General features: G+C 38.8%; 1 protein-coding gene across 11 annotated transcripts; it reads left to right on the top strand.

Annotated features, from left to right (window-relative positions):
* Positions 1-71: 71 nt before the first annotated feature.
* Syx6 (Syntaxin 6) lies at positions 72-13,469 on the top strand. 11 transcript variants are annotated; one of them, XR_015322725.1, is made up of 13 exons: positions 72-1,271; positions 1,525-2,400; positions 5,165-5,199; positions 6,220-6,298; positions 7,140-7,167; positions 7,523-7,566; positions 7,908-8,037; positions 8,654-8,734; positions 8,959-9,065; positions 9,375-9,438; positions 9,630-9,749; positions 9,989-10,686; positions 10,934-13,469. XR_015322725.1 is itself a non-coding variant. In XM_086982263.1 (11 exons), the coding sequence occupies exons 1-11, from the start codon at positions 2,372-2,374 to the stop codon at positions 10,082-10,084; spliced, it is 813 nt and encodes a 270-aa protein (XP_086838389.1). In that variant the 5' UTR covers positions 1,278-2,371; the 3' UTR covers positions 10,085-13,469. The 11 variants fall into 11 exon arrangements, 3 of the variants coding, with proteins under 3 accessions (XP_086838389.1, XP_086838390.1, XP_086838391.1); XR_015322726.1 differs by having other exon boundaries at positions 1,522-2,400; XR_015322728.1 differs by lacking the exon at positions 72-1,271 and having other exon boundaries at positions 1,278-1,810; positions 1,955-2,400.
* The last annotated feature ends 5,641 nt before the right edge of the window (positions 13,470-19,110 follow it).

Raw genomic sequence — 19,110 nt, 5'->3', positions numbered from 1 at the left:
AGCCAGCACCGGCGGGGAGAAGGCCGATTTGGGTTAGATAATGGTATGACTTGGTATGTGCGCATTGGAGACACACGAAGTGGACAAGTAAGGGCCGCGTCTGTACGACCGAATATTGATGTCATGGTCGCGCAGGGCATGCTTGACAGAAGTCATAAGGTTAACGCAGCCGATAGCGTTGCGGGTGACATCAGCAGGGTAGACACAGTTACCGTTGCGATCGGCAGGTCGGCAAATTCGTCGTCGTCTGGTTCGAAGAAATCGAATAGAAAAGACAGAAGATCTGAATCATTCATGAACTAAGTGCACTGTCTATGATCTATTAAAACGGCCATAGAAAGGAAGAAGTACAGACAGTGGAAACAGATACGTCAAAAATGCTGTGTGTCACCTCTTACTGTTTTCAATACTCAAGCATCCATTGTTTGGGAGAGATGAAAGATCTGTGGCTGCATATGTGTGTGTGGGCATGTGCATACAAATAAATGTCGATCTTGGCTTTCCTTAACTTAACCTTTATTGATAGTAAAAACAGGAAAATAACCTGTACCGACCACAAACTTATTACCATGGAATTATAACGATATGCAAGCCAGCTTCTAATAACATTCGTTTTAATAATACTCTGCTAAAAATTTTATTATGCACAGCTGATAGACCGAGCAGCGCCTAAGTTGATTTTGAAAAGAAGCCAAATCGATATTGTTCTTCTTTTTCTGCTTTAGGGAGCGTGAACTTTCATCCTATATTGTCTGTACTATCGTAATAGGAAAAGTTAAAAAAAAAAACGTACATTTCGAGACTGTGTACACGCTGTACTGCGGTGATAGTGTGCGGCTATATAAAACAACGCTATTTTTATAGATGGTCAATGCAAGAGGAACGCTAGCGTATTAGCCTAATAAAAACCATTGGATGTGGACGTCAATATGTTAACTGAACTTTAAAAACGCCCGCCTTCCTCCATTTCGGAGAAGGGTATCAGAGTAGCGATCGTCCGAATCACGGCGCGTTCGAATAGTTAATCGGAGTTCGCCCGTCTAGCACACGCGCCCCGTACATTGTGTTTAAGCAGATACAGCTTTCTTTTGGCTACAACAGCTATTCTATTGTACACTGAAGGTGAACTCTCCCTCTTAACTAAAACAATCGTGCAAACAAACACATTTGAGTTCTTGCCTATTTGATCGCCCAGCATTGTCCGTCGCCAACCCTCACCTCAAGTTGCTACAGTTCGCTCTCTCCAGTGCCATAGCTGATTACGATCACACGTACGTTTCTGCCATAGACACCCTGTTTTCTGGCAGAATTTAGTCTGTCTACTGGTAAAATTAACGATACAGGCCCGAACAAAAGTACAGACAAATACAAAGCAAACCGTACAGTTTTCTTCGCTGTTAGTATTTTGTTAGGAATTCACAACAGCAGTGTTAATACCAGAATGCATTTATGTTGTTTTATAAACGTTCAGTCCCATATTTCAGTCTGAAATTTAGTTGTCACATTCTCCTTCATTAACAGCAGCAGCGGCAGTAGTCTTCCTGCGCAAAAGGAGTTCTGATGCTTTTACATGTGCTACCTAAACGTCTGTCAGTCTGGCAACCTCTTTTGTCAACCATAGCGTGCCTATCCACTCTTGCCATTGCTTAGTTTCCGCGCGAGGTGTGCTGAGCAGGTACCCGCCGTCAGGCGCCTGCGGCAAAATCAGCGGGGGGTTAGTCAGCTGCTGAAATCAACCATCATCGCCGTCTTGTACGTTGGCAGTATCCAACATTGGCTGTGAGGGCGAGAGTTGCTGTTAATGACACAGGTAATCTATGTAGAAATGTAACGTCCCTGTGAAACGAGAGGCTCTGCTAAGAAAATGTGATGACAGCACCGCCACGTTAGCCTCTAGGGATGTGTGTAAGGCCGCCTAAGGCATGTGGCCAAGTAAAGAACCGTTTTTCTTCAGTTATCGAGGCAACTCGGACAGCAACCGGAGCAGCAATTTACAGCACCGATCAGCGCGTAGTGGCGGTACCATTAAATGGTCGTAGTGGAGCCAGGACGAGCGACGGATCGATTCCCCAGCAGTCATTTTTGAAGTCTGGAGAAGTTGTGCAGCCTGCAATGTACCGTTCACAGTAGCGGTGAAACCAGTGCAAAAGCAGTTGTTTTCGCCTCGCCTCGCCTTGCCCTGACTTTTAGCGCGATGGACTGATCCTGTGATTATAGATACAGGCGGCGTTGGTCGCGTCAGTTTGTGATTCTTCTGCTTCGATTTGCCTATTATTGTGTGAACGTTTTTGCGCTTGTAAAAACTTCTGCTACTTTGCCCCGTTTCTTCTTGTTGGAAGGCAATCGGATGACCGGCAGCTGGTGCTAGACTATGGAGGATCCATATCCCGCTTGTAAAGAGTAAGTGACACTGAGAACTGTGTTCATATTGACTGTAAATCTGTGCTTGAGTAGTTATTGGTACATGAGTTGTATGCCAATACTGATGAGAACAGAAAAGAAAAGAAAATGCAAACGAACTGTGAGTGGCTGCTAGCTGACTTTTTACTGGCTTCGCTACCGACAGTTTCACAGCTGTCACCGCATCACGACAACAAATGAGCATAACTCTTATTATTATAAGCAATTTGTATGTGGGTTTAGGCTACTTTAATTCAAATCAAGTAGGCTTCAAGTCGCCATTACTAATAGTGTTTCTTTCAAATAACGATGTGCGGGTTTGGACAGTTAAGTCTTTGGTTGAATGAAACCAGGAGTTGCTGTTCCGCCAACGACGAAACTACGCAACTTCTGTGAATAAACAAAGTCATTATTATTTGTATATTTGGCTTCTAACAGAACAGTGCTTTTCGTCGATGCCTGCTTAGCTGATCTGTGAATTGGTAGTAGTCGTTACTCGTGGGCGCATTCAACTTAAGATGCTGAAGGTCTCCGACGATAGAAACAAGTAGACCACGGGCGGTTCTGCTATACATGTTTTAACTTTAATGTTGATTGTCGCTTCTTAAGTATGAGCGTATCTAATAGAATAATAATAAATACGTATATTTCTCATATACAAACTATCTAATATTGAAGAACGTCACAAACTGAGAGTCGTAATAATGATAGTTTCACGTGTAATAATAAATCTTCTTAACGTTGGCTTTGATAGTCGCTCTGTTCTCTGAAGTTATTTATGGTCAAAAGTATGAAATATATAATATAGTAGCTTTGTTTCAGAAGCAATTAAGGGTGCCGCTTGATTCTGTTAAATCCTAAATACGGAATCAGATATATGTTTGTAATTCAAACAATAGAACTAAAGTTGTACATTTTATACATCAGTGCTATTCTAGTTTTAAGGGTATGGTTTAATCAATTAGTTCGTAAAGCATGCCACAGGCAATGATTTCAGAACAGGGGTTCGGCAATGGCTAAGAATTACGGTTTAGAATCTTTCAAAAACTAGCGCTTTAAAAACTGTGCTACAACCATAAAGAAGTGCTGTATTTACCACGTCGATTCTTCACGTCGAAGACCTGATGGTGGCTTTTATAACTAGACGCGGCCTTTGGGGAAAAAGGATGACGAATGCTATGAGAAGCTTCAATATGTAACTCAGAATCAGGCTATAGCTTTTATAATAAGCTGTGAAATGATTTAAAATGGCTTAACTAAATCACGCCGGGTATAATGGTAATTTCTTTTTCATGTATGCACTAACCCACTAGTTGATTTACCACCAACTCGCCTATGTTCCGAAAGTCTTGGGAATTCCCCCTGCGATAATGTGGTGCATGGATTTCGCGTGAGTGCAAAATTATACTGAACATTTATACATCAAGTAGTTTTTCATTTATATTATTAGTTCACCTCTTACATAGTTTGCATAGTATTAGCGGGACAATAAAAAAGTCAAAGGTCGACCTTTGCTGGCCTTATATGATATCAATAATTGGTAAGGATCTCATGGATTTAGAGGTATTGGATAAGGGAATGTGTAAATCTGATTATCAGTTCTTTACTCTACCCTGTACGCTCTGAACCGTCTGTTGTTTGCTTTATTTAGGGTTTCTATTTAGATACGATAAAACACCACGAGTCCACGTTTGCGTTAGCTGATAGTATCCATTTCTCAACCCGATTACGATATTATGCATATCGCACATGTATGTTGTATCGTTAATATGCAATACTTCCGCAATATCTAATATTATTGTTATGCAATTAATTCTGTAGTACTTAACACCAGCTGCATGAAATAACTTAGTTTTTTTTTAAAGATTTCGTAACGGCTGCCACTAAATCTATTTATGTTGTGCGCATTATCTTTCGGTCACTTAAATCGAACTGAGTGAATCATAATCGGTGACCTGCGACGTCAGTTTTCCTCAGTATGTCATCGGGGCCCTTAGCTTATTTAAAAGATTATGCTTCATATTATTTTGTTTTTGATAACATATCTCGCTTTCAGCGAACGTATAGGATCGGATAATAAAAGTAGACACTTCAACCTGTTTTCCAGTGGACGTTCTTTCCGTTGCGCACAAACGGATTAACGCATTGCAATAACACTTTGGTGGTAACGTCTTCGGTCTAAGCTTTTGCGCGTCAACTGCATGACATAGAATTACCAAAGTTGTGTCAACATGGCCAGAAAATTAAACTTTCGGTGTGATGTTGGACAGCGACCACAATTGTTTTTTTTTTGAGTTAATGTTGCTGTTCGGTTCAAGGACATGTCCTATGTAAAAGAACGGTTTGTCCTGCCGCCGTTGTTATCGAGTAATATAATAATGACTTTGAATACCTTATATATATAGATCATTCCGTTATAAGGTATTCAAAGTTAAAATGTGCGATTTATTCGAAAGCGATTTCTCAGTGGCTTCTGAGACTCCAAGAATTGGCATTGTACACGCTGACACCATACGTCTTAGTCGAAAAATTAATTATAGATTCAGAGTATACTGAGTGTCTAGTGACTGACTGGACAAGCTGCAATAGAACGTGTAGATTGTTATAAATGGATCTTTCTCAGCGGAAGATTGCAAGTAGATTTAAGTTAACATGAAAGTCAGCTAACATCATTGATAGAGAAGCGATATAATCGTTTCATTCGATTCGACTAAATCATACTTAAACATGCAATTTTTTTCTTTCATTTTCACTCTATAATTAGGGAATTAGTCGAAAATCGCCTGAATTCTACGGGAGGTATGTACGACGCTCTGGTCATTTGTGCACGACATTAACTCATTATCAATGCATATTATGATTTCGCGAGATTGTACTAACTCGTAGGCTTTCTTTGTGCGTTAGAAAGACAAGATCTAATTCAATTATTTTGTTGTTAACCAATTTGTATATACTGATGTCAGGCCGTACAGATTTAGAACGATCGCTACTTTTTAGGCAAAACAAACAGGCAGTCGTTGAGGCCATCATGACAACACTGTTTAGCGAGCTTGTTGATTTGATTCAGTAGTATCAATCGAAGGTATTAGAAATAGTAACAGTGATAGGTATCACTTGCAACTATAAAGAATAATGGTCACTGAAAAATTTAGCAAAACCTACGTCCGCATATCCTGGTTTTTCCTTTGCGTGTTATCGTTGCGAAATTATCGTTCGCCGTGGGAGGGTAATGCATATGCGTGAAGTAAGTTTAACTAGTAAGAACCTTACCGACAACTAAAGAAACATTACAAATTAATAGGATTTCTCTCAAGTGCAACCTGAGTCAATGGAAATTATAATTTCTATGCTTCCAAGAAAATATTATATCGCTTCCCGTTAGATTTATATCATCTAAGTCGTAAGGGATCTGTTTCGATTCAAATCATTTTTGTGGTTACATGTTTCTGTGTGATAAAGAAGATCACCGAGTTCTTTTTATCACATAGTTGCACTCAAGATTAGATGTCGTCGTTGGAATATACATATATAAGGCAAAGGTCTTGAAAATGCAGAGTTACTTCTTTTTAAACTATCAAGAGACTTTTGCCTCAGACTTAGGTGACTATGTTAAGCGTTTAGGTCACGTACGTGGAACCATTCTTTAGTGTTGGTCTGGATGAGTCACGTGTTTTGCACGCTTTTCGTAAGTGATGTGATAGCTTCGGTTGGCCATGTAATGCTTTCCTTTTCCTAACCTCTGCTCCTCCTATTGTAATGTGCTACTTTGTGGCCTGATTTCAATCAACTACTGAATGCCTCTATCTACTCCGACTCCAGGGACATTACGCGCGCTTTGGACAAGAGTCGTCTGCTCTTCAACCAGTGGACCCAGCTCAAACTACAGAGCAAGTCCAAGGTATATGTCGAACTATCTTTGTATACTTAGCTACCTGTCCCCATAGCATTGCGCATTAATGTGTATGGGCTGTTTACATAGAATAGTTTAAGCGCTTATAATAGGAATACGTCAAATTGGTGGGCCAAGTCAATCAATGGCACTATAGTGATGATCACTGAGCGTGGGTCAATAGAATCTGGGCGGGGTTTTTACACCGCATTTGTATGTTATACCATAAATTTGCCTGTGCTATATTTGCTTAAAGTGCGAAAGTACTAGTCTTCAATAGTGCTTTTGTTATTATACAATGAATACATGGGTAGAACTTTTCTCGCTTTATTCAGCTTGTTTTCAGTTTGCGACTTTTCGTTTTATAACATCTTTGTAAGTCACCGACGTCGCCTTTTCGTAATAGTAAATTGTTCTATCTCATCATTTTCAAAGACGTAGCATTATATTTAATCTGTGCCTAGTGGTACAAGGCGATGATGCTTCAGTTTATCACGGCATATAATCCAATGTAGTCCAAGCTGTATGTCATTATCACTTGTACTGCCAGGCAGCTTTCGACTGTCGTTTTTTTAACTTTCTAATTTCCTCTACAATATCTAATTTAACTTCTCTCCCCTTTTTTTCTCGCTCTAGCTCACTCGCTTTCTTAATTCCCGATTTACCCAGTCGACACAATGCTTTCTTCTACCATGCGACCGCTGGTCTAACCTGCCATGATTAAACTTATTTTTGCTTTTTGTATTGCTTGCATCATACGAACTTTTGAAACAATTTATCTTCGATTTCTGTATCATGTTATCCATTTTGTCATTCCCGTTGTCGTCACACACTTTGTGGGGCATTCTAGGCACGGTGGCGTTCCAGCATGTCTAAAGGTATACGTTTTGATTTTTCGTGGTGTTCATATAACTATTGGATTTTGTTGTTACAGCCTCCCGTGATGCTTTTACGTAAATTTTCCTCACGTTCCAACGTTAGAAAGCGTCATTTTTAAAAAATAATTTCGGTTACAATGTTTGCTTGGTTGTAATATTTCCACATTTGTAGAATAATGAAAGGTTAGTAAATTTACTATTTGTTAAATAATAATAATATAAATAAAATTCCGTGTCATACTAGGTGACACTAGGTCAAAGGAAAAGTTCATAGACGTTCACTATATCTATTACAAAATTATAGTGTACATATACTTAAAGGCCGAGTGGTCATACAACTTGTTACTCCTTGCAGGAGGAGGTTGAGTGGACATCGAATGAACTTCGAAACTCGTTAAGGTGCGTAAGCTTGTTGATGGCAGAAAATCCAGACCTTTTCATCACTATGCAGCATGAATAGTCTCTAATTTGTGTTTACATTTATTATTAGAAACTATTAATTAGAATGGAGATGGCGTAATGTTTTTAGACTAGGAAAAATAGAACTAGATAACCTTGTCAATTATGTCTATAGAGAAAATCATTGGATCTCTGCTTGCCGCTTCCAGTTACGCGATAAAAGCCCTATAGTATTATACCATTAAAACCTTTATACCCACATCAATGATCTGTATTGACATGCAGCTAGTAAGCAGCCAACGTAACGATGAGATGAAATGATGTATAGTGGTGCATTACAGATCTGTCGATTGGGACATCGAGGATCTAGAAGAGACCGAAAATAGCTTAGAGAAAAATCCCCGGCGGTTTAAACTTTCTCGAGAAGAAGTACTCGCACGAAGGGAATTCATTGATAGAGTTAAAAATGAAGTAAGTTCTATAACTGAAACGCAAATATGTCAAATTATCTTCAAATATTTTTTTCTAGTTATTGCTAGAAACACATTGTTCATTTTGAAATCGACAACGTCGTCTCGGTAGACTGAGTGTTTACCTTTTTCCAGGTCCATTTTGTCATTCTTTTTATAAGGATATGCTTACGGCCTTTCTATCGCAAAAGTTATGCCCCCATACTTTTCTATAACCAGTCTCTATTAAACATAAAATAACGAATAGACTTACATAAATCACATTTGCACAAGTAGAGCTGCGTTGCTCTTTTTGTTTTCGACTGTTGCGGTTGGACTAGTCTGAAGTTGCTTTTGATGCGAGTCGATTTCAGTAAACGAAAATAGTCAACAATGGCTAATGATGTAAGTTATAACTTACACAATCAGCACAAGTGAACACAATTTCTTGCTTGAAAATGATCCCCTGCGTTAGAAACTTGTTTGTTGGTGTAATTTTTTTGGTACAGCTTATTGTAAGAAATTTGTTTTACCGTCATACAAAACTACCACACGTTTATCGTACCACTTGTGTAATAACCATATCACTGACCTTATCGCTGATTATTGAAGCATATCCCTTGTTGCATCTGCTTAAGGTTTACCAGATGAAAGAAAGCGTTCTCGGTGGAGATCATCAGGCTCAGAAAAAAAGCGCAAAAAAGAAACCTCCAGGGATGGTAAGGACTGCCTTTAGCGTAACATGTATATATATATATATATATATATAACATGTATAGAGATTGTCACATTTTGAGCATACATAGTAGGTAACAGCTTGCAAAACGTTTGTTTTGTCACTAATTTTCACATTTCTCCGTAACTTTCTATGAATCCCGTCAGGCTGTATATTCGACGGCTAAGCATATATTACACTTGAAGATGCCATTTTTCGTTTGTTTAGGATCTTTTTGGCCGAAGTGGGCCAGGAGGCTATACTTCTCTCCGAAATGAAGAAGCAAGCCCTGAACACCGAATTGTCATCCAAGGACGGGCAGCACAGCTTCAAAGGTCAGTTGAACTAGTGTCAGCCGTGTTTGTCAATGCTTAAGTAATTAGTTGGTGCTTTCCGATTTAAGGCGTTACTTTTGGTCTATACTTACGAATCAGATCAGACTATCTAGAACCAGAGTTTACGAAGGCATACATTGGTCTTTGATACCACTGCATATAATAGAGACAGAGTTTGATTCTCTATAAAACGCTGGAAGTTTAGAAGCTTAGCGATTCTTGCTGAATTTCGTTCTTAGACAAGACTCGTCAAGACAACGGTTTAGTACTCAGCTTGAATCTCACGCTGCATTGGTGACGCGTTTTCAGGGACCTGATAGGACAGCAGGAGCAAGAACTTGACCAGATTCACACCACAGTTGGGACTCTCAAGGTAGGTCTGTACACAGTGTGCAGACTTGCAGCGAAGCGAATCTGTTGCTGTTAAGAAACGGTCCATACATATGCATCAACCCCTTATATAATAGTTTAGCTAATAGCTGATGTTCTTTTTAATTAAGATGTACGTATTTGCTTGAAGCCTCAATGCAAAATTATCTAGACTGTACACGAATTGCCTTTCAGGTAATGTCCAAACAAATTAATAATGAGCTAGAAGAGCAAAGCGTTATGCTGGACGACCTGGGGAATGAAATGGATTCTGCGGAGAACAGGGTGGATATTGCCCTTAAAAAGATGGCTAAGGTGTGAATAAGTCTGTGAGAATAGTTTTTTTTAGCCTTGAGTATATATTAAGGTCTGTTAACTAAAAAGCGACTTTTATTTTGCAGTGGGTGTAGCTACAGCTCGAGCGATTGTGCAGACCTAATATTCCATTCGGCCAAGAAAACTGCTCGTACACGTTATAAGATCTTCCTTGTAAATATGCGTCCCTAATGTTCTTAACGAGAATACTACAGTGCTGTACTTTTTTTTTATTACAGGTGCTAAATATGTCGAACGATCGACGACAGTGGCTCGCCATCATTGTTCTATCTTGTATTCTTCTTTTTGTCATTTCCCTGTTTTTCATACTCTAGACAAACAACACCTTGGGCTTGCGTCATAAATCGTGTAGAAGCCTTTTATAGAAAGCGCAGGTGTCGGAAAGGCAAAAACAATGATTAGCCTTTTATCAGCCGAACCTTGTGCTTCCAGTGACTGTATCAGACATTTAAATCTTTGGCTGTAGCAATTGTAAGGTCGTAACTTATTGTAGCTAGCCTCCTTAATTTCCATGTGGCGCAGATAATCTAATGAACTCCAAACGAAAGTTAATGATAACCCATAGAGTAATGACCTATAATTTATTAGCGAACGCGGCATACGGCTGCAATGCTTGCGATATTGAACACAAGAAGCCGCGTACGTAACGAAGAGAATATTTTTAGGCAAGCGGAGTGTTGAACGCGGCTATAGGTCGCTCGATGAAGAGTCATAGTGCACAATGTCAATTACCCCATCACTGATGCTAACGTAAAATGCCACGAGGTAGACGGCTCGCTTGAAGGTTGTGAGTGCGTGTCACGTGTTGCTTTTTTCCTACAGTCGGCCATTATGTCGTATTTCGGGTCATGACAGCTAAGCTACTAGCAACTGAACGAATCCGAACTTCAAACGAATTCGGTGATTGTTAAAATAGGTAGGTATGTTTAAGTAATAGGTGATTTGATTGCTAAGCGAAACCATAAAAGAGATTAAAGAATAGAATCTGTCATGTAGACAATGTGATCCTACCTCTTCGATATCTCATAATACCAAAGTTGTCATATACTTACAATTTGGAAGGAATCTCGGCACGAAAACATTATATGAAAAAGTGCAGAGAGACCCACGAGTCGACAGGGCATACTTGCTACCTTTGACGATGGTTATCTCTTATTGTACAGGATAGTATTCGGGGCACTGCGGAAAATAGAGAATTGCAACCGTGGTTTCATCCATCAGAATCTGCTGGCTCACTAGTTCGTCGAAGATCCTTCAGCTATAGTGCACGCACGTTAAAATACTGGGTAATCACCAAAATCACTATTGGTCTTATATCTATATATAATATCGCTTGGTCAACTACGGTAAAAAAGTTGCTAAGTGTGAACGAAAGCAAAGAAAGCGTTAAAAGTAGATCTCTGTTAAGTAACAGAACGATGATAGAATACGAATCGAAACAATGAGAAGTATACGATATCAAGACCTTTGTAACATCGAAATGACACCCCACTTAAACGTGACAATATGCAATTGGAGTTTTGAAATTAACGACTTGGAAAAGCGTTGTTGACTATAAATAACCCATATTTACTACAAACTTACGTTAAGCTTTAAACTATAGCCATATATGCAGTTTTTATTATGCGATATTTTGCGCAAATCATTCCAGTTACGTACTAATTATTTAACGATATTTTTATTTTATTGAACTTTTGCCGTTTGCCGATGTTGTTTTTATGAATTTTTTTCCTTAGGTTTTTTTTAAAGACATAAATTTTATTTATAATTTTTTTTCCTATTTTTTAAAGACATATATAATTATATAATTTTATAATTTCAAGGAGACATTTTTCAACTGCCATATCTTAGATTCGCATTGTTTGTTCGTCTATCGATTGTCCATAAATGTAAACTTGTTAAAAAAACAAATTAGTACACTATAAAAAGATGATTAAAATCTAATTTTCGACTGTTTCGGCTCTCATATTCCTCATTAATGATCTTAGAGATCTACTGTAAATGCGCTTTGCACCAAAGATATTCTGCACGAACAAGTTGATCACGCAGAATCCGCTTTGTTGGACTCTGTGCACGGGAATATATTTTGTGTATGACAGACAAAAGTAATATTATTTAACTTGCGTTATTCCCATCGAACTATTTGCGGACACATCTGATAAATCCGCGCACCGCAAGATATACTTTCATATCCTGTCTTTAATGCTCAACACAGCTATAACACGCGTATTTAAATTCTAACAATTATGACTCTCGATGTTGTAGCTGCCCCGCGCGAACATTAGCGCTTATTTCGTGATTTACATTTTGTGATATAATACTCTCCAATGTAAGCAAAACACGATCAATTTCTGCTATATAGAGAACACGAAAAGAAATCGTCCTTCCCTCTCCAAGGCCTCAGTTTCTATGAAACAAACAGGCAACTGGGGCAAGATAAATTTCTATTAGAAACTTATCTTTATTAATAGACTCACGTATATGCCTGTTCCATGCTGCCCCTAACTCGCAACGCAAAGGAACCTAGGAAGGAAGGAGTAGTTAGCACTACTTTTATTTAGCCGTCGAATGTAAAATCATCTACTTATGGTATCAATGACTTCCCTTTACTAGGGGAGTGGCTCTTGCTGGAACTGTTCGGGGTTTTACGCACAAACGTGCAAATTTACTTCAATGATAATATTTTCTTGCTTTTTCTTTATTTCTTATGTTCCTAATTAATATCTGGAGATCATGTTGATGTTCGAAAAAGCGCGACAGGATGCTTGTTAGCTATGGATATCATAACAACGCACTCGGAAGGTAGGCGCATTAGCCAAAGCATGCCGCCTTCAGTTTTTTATTATAGATGTGGCCGGAAGACACAGGGGCAAGTTATACCTAAACGGTTGTGAATAGTATATCCTACGTCGTTGGTCGTTCGTGGAATGGTTCTACTTTAAATATCGCCGGTGGGAGTAAGCTTGAACACATGGTGTCTTACATTTAAATCAACAATTACAATAGAACAGTACCTATATCTCAATATTTCGCATACTTTTAGATTAGTAAGAGGATAACCGACAATGAAATATGGCCGGTTTCTCTCGCTGACTCCTCCATATATGGAAGCGACAAGTAGCTATGCTTTTTTGCCGTATTTTCACTTGTACCTTGTATACGATGAAACACGAATCGATTTGTCTCAATATTTGGCACACATTTATCGAATGTGTAAGACGTCGTTTATGTGCGTAGGAAATTGCGCTTTGTCTAAGATCATCGCTGATGGTAATCTACTATATTAAAAAATAATGAACGGCAAACAAGACTAACATTGGTAGCGGCTTGGGGAAGGCTTAGCACAAGGATTTGATTATTATGTTTGATACCTTCACTCCGTTCATTGTAACGTAGATATACACTATATTGCATAAAAATAACTGGACTCTAGCAGCAGAACGATTTTAATCTAAGTGATATATAGAGATAAACATATGTTATATAAAGTGTGAAATTTATATATATATATATATATATATATATGTACACGTGACACATACGCCGGCTTGATGATATTTGCAGGCCTGGATAAACGCAATGATATAGGAAATAAATGGGTCTGTAACAAAAGCAATAGAAGCACACATAACTTGAAAAATGAAAATGGTGGTAAAGATTACAAGGAAGTTAATAAAGTAGGTTCAATCTTTCATCACATTTGAAATGTATTGTTGATTTTTCTGTAAAAAAAAAAGACAAATTCTATAGGGTATACTTAGATGGAATGGATTTATTAATTACTTTTAATCCATACAGATTGTACAAATTACCCTTATTTTTCTTCAGAATGCTGTAAACATTTTAGTTCTACAGAACTCGCAAAAATTCGCAAGTTCGAACAATTCGCACTCATAGACATGTATAATCAGCTACGTGAGTCTAGTTTCGCCCTAAGCAGCCTTAAGAACGACCGAAGTAGAGAAAGGTATACTGAACGACAATATGTCGATTACATTTCTTTTCATTATGTGCGAGCTGCAGCTGTTGTCTATAGCATATAAATGTTATTAAGTAATTAATATATATATATATACAATTTAAAAAAAAATATGTTATAAAAGGCTAATAAATTAGCTGTGAAAGAATCGCGATAAGAGTTATCACAGTACCTAGGTAGCTAATGAACGTATCCTAGCATAGGTGACTTCAAGATCGTTAAGATGTCACGATTTGGATCGTAGTGAAGAACCTGCAAAACAATTCAATAGTTTTTAAAATAAAAGTGCTTGCCATATTAGTAAACGCTATCACGTAAATCATGCTCTATTTATCAAGCGTTATTATTCCAACGTTTGTTTAGCGGCAGTAGTTAAAAATTCAGGCCCGCCTTGATGGGGCATAGTAGGGTTAAACTTTCTACTGCACCGCGATGATGAGATAAAAAGAAAACACGGAAGTTTCTACACGAAGACAAAACGTGTTCAATATCCATGAACTCAATTAAATCATCAAATAAAAGGTATGAGTGTAGAAAGAGAATTTAGCTGAAAAGATAAATCGTACAATTTTGGTCATTTAGGATATGTTGTACACGTCTAAAAATTATTTAAAAAAAATAAACACGTAAGAGGTTCTGACCTGCATACTGCAGATGTGTACTTTCATTGCCTTTACGGCGGCTCAACTACTGTTCTGATGGGATTTATGCATTCAGTAACTCCATTGATTTGAATAAGTTATGGCATGTGTCATGGTATAGGAGTGAACGGTATATATTTTACTTAAAATAAAATTAAAAATAAACACCAAGACTAGTAGCTTTACACCTCGTCGTACGTTAATATTGATTGTGTTGGAACTAAATATGTCAAATTTACAATACACTAAAATGAAATGAATGCGGAAAAAGCAACAGATCTCCAACAATATCAAATACCATAGTAATACATTTTTTACTTTAATAAGCAATATAACCTAAAAACGTTTACGCTTTTTTAAAAAAAATTCGACTTCGATTAGATTCGTCTTATACGAAATAAACGTTTTGATGAACTTGATACATTATCCAAGGATCTGAAACCTTCGATGATTTTGCTTTGAAGAAATTCTGATGCGTTCCAGTAACACAAATAGAAGTTGATGTTGTCCCATAAATGATTACTATTTGCAGCAAAGGGCTCTCAATCTCAAAGATGGAAACTTTTAATTGTGACGATACGAATCGAAACGATATAGATCCACGAAAAGACCTTGAAAGATATAGGTAGTGTCATTCTCTGTTTTGCTTGGTAGCATTGAGCTTTACTCCTATGTTTCCCTAACATTTCTCCTATATTTCTCAGTATCCTGCACTACATCAGACTGCATCAGGATCGTGCGTGTCGAAAACGAATGAGCCATTGGTAATAGACTTCGATACCTAGGATGTGCCACTTGCCAATCGTCGTATTGCTGGTTCCGTCTCGGGTTCTTATCTTATTATTATAGCATAATTTTGAGCTTGTTCAGTCGTACGCGTTCGGGTTAAAACACAGGGATTTGGCAGACCATATGATATCATATAAGCTGGATTCGACCTTGTACAATAAACCCTGTCCGAAGAGCATCGTATTTGGAAAATGCAATCTTGACGTTTCTTCTTATCTGCAAGCACATATTTACGATGCGCCTTGGGTTAGTACACTCTTTGCTCCAGATCTCGTTAAACGTCAATAAATGGTCACTGGTAGGGTATAATATTCACTCGGCGCTGTTGCTGGCTAATTTTTGAGTACGTATGTTGTAACATATGTGCAAACTCTACATTACGGCTATGCTTTCATAAGCTATGAGAAATCATTTAGTGAAAAATTAATCCTACTATAAATAATAATTAAAATTACACGATCACGGTAAAAGCGGTAACAGGTACACGACAGAAAAGAGCGAACAGAGCAGTGATAATTCTAACACGATTTGGACAATTCATAGTTATAACAAACTAATATGAATGTTGTAGCTGACTTTCTACTAGGTTGACAGCAACGAAGATTCTTAAGGTGGTATGCGACGTCATACAATAACAAATATTGTTTTGGCCTTATAAAGGTTCAGAGCTTTTCGACTTACGAAGGGCGAGGGGTGGTGTCTAAAGGATGACGGACAGGAAGTGAAAAGAGAAACGAGATCTATCGGAATGAAAAAGGATGACCTTGACCATGACCAGAAAGCTTGACCAGCCCTGAAGGCATATCGCTTTATATGTCTATTGGACAGCATTGGAAATGTGGTAAAAGGAATTGCTAAGAGAAGCCTGATAGTCAAACCCAGAAAACAGGAAGCGCTATCTTCTTTTCAGTACGAATCCTGTAGAAGCCGTTTCACAGAAATTTGCGTAAGGAGGGTACTCCAGGAAGCGGAAAGATAAGAAAAAACTAGAATTAATGGTTCAGAGAGTTGTACGCACTGCTAGAAGTATGAACTCAACTTGTATAGCTGGCAAGTCATCATCGATGCCAAAAGAGAAAAGGCTGGAATCGTCTTGCTTATAAACACTGATAGCCTCGTATCTTAGCGAAAGGATAGTAACACCTGCAAGCATGACCTGCGATATGGCCGCAGGAGTGCCACAGAGATTAACACTAAAAGCGATAACAGCGACATCATAGAGCTGACGATTTAGCACTAGTAGTCACTGAACACAGCGAAATAACGCTACAAGGGAGGGCCCAAGAGGCACCGAGAAGGATCAACTATTGAACGAAAACGCACGACCGAACACTGGCCCCAGAAAAAGCGATGCGATTATGTTCATCGCAAATAGCCTAGCTAAAACCAAACCCAGCGCGTGGTGAGCAACAAAAGAAAAGCGGAGGATCCTAACCACAATGGCCGAGTCCATTGCTATGCATGTGGCAACATCATGGGACTCAATAGTTGAAACGCAATAGTAGAGCGCCCAAAAGCGTAAAGACCAATGGCAAAAATGTAAGTCACAAGAACCTACAAAACGGTGGAGACAAAGGCCTTACTTAAACAGAGCTTACGCGTGAGTTGACCCAAGTACCCACCGGTCACTGGCGATTGAAAGGATACTCCAAAAGATTAGCGAAGCACCCATTCATGATATGCGTGAGGTTGACGACACGACATGAAACTCTGAAGCCCAATTCTTGGCGAAGTTCAACGAAAGAGTCGGCTAACCCAGCCGACCTGGCGACGGAACTCGTCAAAAGAATAATAGAAATTAAGAAAAAAGGAAGCAAGAACGTCAAAGCATGGAATACACTTTGTAGAAAAAGCGGTGAAAGAACATGGAGAGCCAATAGAGACGGCTAGAAACGTGGCTATCAGGCACATAGGAGAACTGACTTTTCTAATGTTTCACCTCCGGTCAGACACACTATATTGTCCGATTGTGATCTTCAAGTAGAATTTAATTCAAGCCGTTTTTATACTGTGAAGTTTCCGAACAAGATAATTAAGCTTTAAAAAGTAGCATAAAGCTATAAACTTCGCTATGCATATCTAATCTTAAAGTAAAGCTCAGTTACACATTTTACGTATGAATAATATTTAGGCATACACCACGCATATATAGGGTCAACAATGAGAACTTCATTTTAAATAAAAATATTTTCAGAACGGTATGTGTCTTGTAGAGAGTGCTAGAAAAGGTTCACAAGTGATGTAAAGCATATTTGTTCGGTAATAAATTGATTGTAGATTGATCTTTATGCACATGAAGAACACGACGTTACTAAGGGTTCGATTCAGATTTTCCGTCGAACAGTGATCTTCTGAGAATGATAAACCCGGGCGGATCATTGAGCCAGGCACAGAGTTCGGTTAGCTGGTCAATGGTAACTAGGGCATCCTGCATATGAAGTACGAACTTTGAAATTAGGGCAGCTGCGCACACTACGATGCCATATATCGAGCGTTTTATCAGGATAGGTCCTATTCCCATGGAGACAACGGACAGGCTAAACAAGAGAACAGCAGGGAGCCGGTGTGCCTCAAAGAGCCGTTGACTCTTAGAGAATCATTCACGCAAGATGTCCTCACGAATCTACAGAGTCTGTTGAGTCGTGGTCATTATTGCTATGACAACGCTAAAGTGTATAATTTTCACGGGGTTTGATGTGGTACGAATAAGCTCAGGATTCTGACCAAAAAATGTACGCTTCGTCGGTGACGAATAGAATAAAACAGGCAATGTTAAATATTTGAATTAGCCTACGGGTAAGGAATTTATTTCGGTAGCTTCCTTTACCTCACTGTGAGACCACAAATTCATACCGAGAAACGAGCAGACGTAGAAAAGGAAGTTCACAGAAAAACGGTACGCCAACGCAACTTCAAAGGAGCATTGGCGAACGATAAGAGTCGGCTCATTGTATCGCGGCTGTATTTCAACAACATCGTGTCGGCAGAGATTGGAATAAATAGGTCCTTCAGGAGTTATTGTATTTTCAAGGAATGTGTCACAATATTTCCTTGCACTGCGTTTATTTGGAAGCCAGTTTTCGCGAGGTTGTAGAATATCTGATGACCAAGAATACCGGGCCAATATTGAATAAAATAATATATATTGCTTTCGAGTAGTAGTTGGTTTCGATATAGCACGCAATGACAGCATAAAGAGTCCACATTGTCGGAAATGCATCTCAGCTACGAGAGCTATATTCTTATCGTTCCAAATCTAACCATAGAAGCTTCATCGTATTTGTCTTTATTAAAATATATGTAAGCCAAACAGACACACACATAGATATAGCGATGAAAGTTGTGCTTGATCGACTTTGCAGAGTAGGGATACGTGTCACTTGTTGTGACATAGCGTGACAAACAGTTCATCTCCGTCTTACTGTTTTTGCAATAATCGCCATTGCCAGAGTCATTACACCCCAACAATACGCTCAAAATATAAAAGGAAACGAGGGAAGCACGTCGAAATGCCAGTATATTTGCATGCTCATGCAATTACACAATGTTCAGTGGCAATTTCCGTTACAGACGTAGCAGATACATTTCTGACGCCTTGGCCTCATCGTAGGTACAACATCAGTACCGTCAACCGATCAACACCAGTAGGGTCGCATTGATGCAACTAGAGAAAATCTAGCTAACCAGCCCGACACTGTTTTTGTGCTATCGTGAATTGTTGTGATTCACCGGTACAAAAATTGCTCTATTCCACCTGTACCTACATGACTTCGTTTGCGTTTTGGGGGAAGTTTAGAGGTGTTATACTATATACACTTTATATATAAAACAAGTTCCGTCTGGCATGGGTTTATTATATAAGAAGCGCCTGTTTGAAGTAAGTTAGTTGGTCACTAACCCGTGGGATAGGGTAGGCGGTAGCGTCGGATCT

The sequence above is a fragment of the Varroa destructor genome, unplaced genomic scaffold (assembly GCF_002443255.2).
Source record: "Varroa destructor unplaced genomic scaffold, Vdes_3.0 BEIS01000003.1, whole genome shotgun sequence".
NCBI classification, from domain to species: Eukaryota; Metazoa; Arthropoda; class Arachnida; order Mesostigmata; family Varroidae; genus Varroa; species Varroa destructor.
This window is presented reverse-complemented; position numbering and strand designations above follow the sequence as displayed.

Excerpts from the sequence above, each read along its gene's own strand:
- Syx6 (XM_086982263.1), top strand. The coding sequence starts at position 2,372 with ATGGAGGATCCATATCCCGCTTGTAAAGA. Across the intron at positions 8,038-8,653 it reads TTGATAGAGTTAAAAATGAA|GTTTACCAGATGAAAGAAAG; the intron begins GTAAGTTCTATA and ends CATCTGCTTAAG. Across the intron at positions 9,750-9,988 it reads CCCTTAAAAAGATGGCTAAG|GTGCTAAATATGTCGAACGA; the intron begins GTGTGAATAAGT and ends TTTTTATTACAG.